This window comes from Loa loa (genome assembly GCF_000183805.2).
Source record: "Loa loa unplaced genomic scaffold supercont3.604, whole genome shotgun sequence".
NCBI lineage: Eukaryota > Metazoa > Nematoda > Chromadorea > Rhabditida > Onchocercidae > Loa > Loa loa.
Window position 1 is genome coordinate 9,396 of NW_018108784.1, and position 3,573 is coordinate 12,968.

At 36.7% G+C, this 3,573-nt stretch overlaps 2 protein-coding genes across 2 annotated transcripts in view; one reads left to right on the plus strand and one right to left on the minus strand.

Moving 5' to 3' along the window:
• Positions 1–1,179, minus strand: part of LOAG_13771 (hypothetical protein) — a gene marked incomplete at both ends in the record, with an annotated part of 3,820 nt that extends 2,641 nt beyond the window's left edge. Inside the window, 5 exons of the mRNA XM_020448726.1 lie at positions 21–144; positions 386–595; positions 700–759; positions 853–952; positions 1,091–1,179. Coding sequence (XP_020301152.1) covers positions 21–144; positions 386–595; positions 700–759; positions 853–952; positions 1,091–1,179 — 583 coding nt within the window. The remainder of the gene's footprint in view (positions 1–20; positions 145–385; positions 596–699; positions 760–852; positions 953–1,090) is intronic.
• A 1,122-nt stretch (positions 1,180–2,301) lies between these two features.
• The window catches only part of LOAG_10709 (F-box domain-containing protein), a gene marked incomplete at its 5' end in the record, with an annotated part of 5,169 nt that continues 3,897 nt past the window's right edge, over positions 2,302–3,573 (plus strand). Inside the window, 5 exons of the mRNA XM_020448219.1 lie at positions 2,302–2,390; positions 2,540–2,642; positions 2,733–2,792; positions 2,889–3,098; positions 3,326–3,449. Of these exons, the coding sequence (XP_020301617.1) occupies positions 2,302–2,390; positions 2,540–2,642; positions 2,733–2,792; positions 2,889–3,098; positions 3,326–3,449 (586 nt within the window). The remainder of the gene's footprint in view (positions 2,391–2,539; positions 2,643–2,732; positions 2,793–2,888; positions 3,099–3,325; positions 3,450–3,573) is intronic.

Below are 3,573 nucleotides of genomic sequence, written 5' to 3' on the forward strand. Positions count from 1 at the left end.
AAAGCGATCTCAATTTGTACCCTTCAAAGAGCCAAGATCCAGATGGATGACATTGGGAAAGCAAATGTCGAACAATGCGTTAACTTCGGCAGATGGCAAAGGCACTGGACAATCAATGCACAATTTTCGAAGATATTGCGAAGTCTAGAAATATGCAAAAAGAGTGAACGAACACCTACATCCTGATTCATCAATTAACAAAAGTATGAAACAGAAGGCAAGTTATTTCAAAGCAAAATTTCAAAGTAAGACGATTCAAGACGATAAGTCTGTCCTCATGGCTTCGATTAATCACGAAAATTTCCCTTACTGATATTAATCACGAAAATTTCCCTTACTGATTCCAGGTATTTCAGGCAAAAAAGATTATTAGTATAAAGCTTACCCTGTGAAAGAACATTTTCACACTGCCATATTTCAATGAAAAATCGTCAACTAACACCCGAACTTCGGTGAACAAACTAGAATAATTCGCCAAGTAATTCCAACGGCGACAAACCAAAGAAAAACCATGGATCAAATCAATCGGATGACAGTAAGCAAATATTGCCAACAATATATCATCCGACAAATCGTTGACTGTAGTGAGTGTTTCCTTAATGAATTACTTACGACTAAAAGAATTTTCATTTGGTCCATTTGCAATGTCTCGTAAGATTGAATTATACTTTCCAACATTATGCAATAGGAAAAAAATACCTCCTTGACACTTGAATCGGTCGTAAATTCGTCAATATCCATTTCAATTCCTATTGAAATCTGAAAATTCTTTATTCATTTTGTTGAAGAATGTAATAAAAATATCGTAGAAAGCAAGTCTGAATTGCTGCACCAATGTAAAAACTGAACCACCTGGGACCTTAGACTAGTGACATCGCGTCGAGCATATGAATAGGAGGCGCGACCAAGTTGTATCAGTGGATAGTATGCTTGCATCCGATAAGCATTAGTGCTAAAATTATTAAAAATCAAATAAAAGCATCCTGTACAGCCTTCTATTCAATCGGAATGCAATCTGATGAAGGATTATCACATCACGTCAGGAACTTGAACTCTCCCCAACAATATTCAATAGTATAAAAAAACTTACGCCTTAAAAAACTTATATTTCCTGTCTATCGTATCATATTTGTGCGATACAGGCCAGTACCGCCCGGGCGACTCCGTTATTGCATCCATTCTAAAAAATCAGCATATATATATTTTTTATGCATGTGATGAAATTGATTTATAATTTGTATTCACCGGAATTCTATAAATTATGGAAAACATAGTCATTCTGGGCATCAAAGTGAGTAATTATATTTGAATTATTTGGAAAACCCAAGGGAAACAAATGAATGGTAAGTGTGAATAAGTCCAGGAAGAGACAGAACAAACTTCTAGTGAAGAAAACAAAAGGGATGACACATTTAATAATGATATGTCAACCACGGTGACTCATACGAAAGTGTCCGACATTTGCAGCACTAGATAATTTTCAAAATTTGAAGAAGTTAAAAAAACGGAGCGGGAAGTCAAAAATGAAAAAAAAAAAGGAAATCAAAAATGAAACGAATTTCTGAAAGATGAAGTAGAGATCAAGAAACAAACCAAATCAGAGTGTTGTAAAACCAAATCAAAGTGTCATAAGTAGGAAGAACAAAGATTACTCGCAAACATTTAACTTTCCCTCAGTCAGTTTTTGAATAAATATGTTCGGGCATTAGGTGTAATTCCGTTAAGCATATGTATACGCCAACCTGCAACAGACACGCTGATAACTTAAAAGGCCAATGCGGGATAGACAAGTTCAGCTGTAAAAGGCATTGAGGAAAGTCTTCTCAGACGTATTGATGAGGTACGGTTTTTCCTTCGTTGTTCCTTGTCCTCGAGAGTGGTTCTGAGTGTGTTCCCAAAGAAACCAGCGGCGTTATGGATTTGGCTAGAGCTCTGATTAGCTTATGGTGAGGATAAAGGTAGCCTTCCTAAAGTGGAAGTTGGTAGAGAACTTCTGTCTTCTTCAAGCTGACTTCCAGTTCAAAAAGCTCAGTGCTCAGCAATCTCTGCAATTCGTGAGGATTAGAGCAGAACGACGCTCGGGACATCTACTCTCCGCATTATTAAGCATATTTTTGATGTTCCAAAATGCGAGTGTCAGTGTCAATTTGAGGATACCTTTCAAGGAAGGTGTATACCCTTGTCTTTTTGTCTTTGTTCGGCCGCATCAGAAGATGCCCGTTGGCTGCGTTGAAAGAGACGGGCTTTGTAAAGCCACCTTTTTTTTAACATATATATATACATATATGATGATTTTTTAGAATGGATGCAATAACGGAGTCGCCCGGGCAGTATTGGCCTGTATCGCACAAATATGATACGATAGACAGGAAATATAAGTTTTTTAAGGCGTAAGTTTTTTTGTACTATTGAATATTGTTGGAGAGAGCTCAAAAACCGGGAGGGTCACAAGATTTTTGACGTGGAGTAATAATCTTCCATCAGATTGCATTTCGATTGAATAGGAGACTGTACAGGATTTGATTTTTAATAATTTTAGTACTAATGCTTATCGGATGCAAGCATATTATCCATTGATACAACTTGGTCGCGCCTCTTATTCATCTGCTCGACGCGACGTCACCAGTCTGAAGTCCAAAGTGGTTCAGTTTTCATATCGGCATGACAAATCTGACTTGCTTTCTACGATATTTTTATTACATTCCTCAATAAAATGAATAGAGGATTTTCAGATTTCAGTCGGAATTGAAATGGATGCCGGCGAATTTCCGACCAATTCAAGTGTCAAGGAGGTATTTTTTATCACATAATCTTGGAAAGTATAGTTCAATGTCACGAGACATTGCAAATGAACCAGATGAAAATTCTTTTAGCTGTAATTCATTAAGGAAATACTCACTACAGTCAATGATTTGTCGGATGATATATTGTTGACAGTATTTGGTTATTGTCATCCGGTCGATTTGATCCATGGTTGTTCTTTGGTTTGTCGCCGTTGGAATTATTTGGCGAATTATTCCAGTTTATTCACCGAAGTTCGGGTGTTAGTTGACGATTTTTCATTGAAATATGGCAGTGTGAAAATGTTCTTTCACAGGGTAAGCTTTATACTAATAATCTTTTTTGCCTGAAATACCTGGAATCAGTAAGGGAAATTTTCGTGTTTTATGGGTCGTGATTAATCGAAGCTATGAGGACAGACTTATCGTCTTGAATCGTCTTACTTTGAAATTTTGCTTTGAAATAACTTGCCTTCTGTTTCATACTTTTGTTAATTGATGAATCAGGATGTAGGTGTTCGTTCACTCTTTTTGCATATTTCTAGACTTCGCAATATCTTCGAAAATTGTGCATTGATTGTCCAGTGCCTTTGCCATCTGCCGAAGTTAACGCATTGTTCGACATTTGCTTTCCCAATGTCATCCATCTGGATCTTGGCTCTTTGAAGGGTACAAATTGAGATCGCTTTACTTCACAAATCACCTTACTTGACAAGAGAATTGATATAAAAAAAGGAGATAATATAGATCAAGAGACCTTAAGCAAGAATAATTCCTCCAATTTAAACATGCA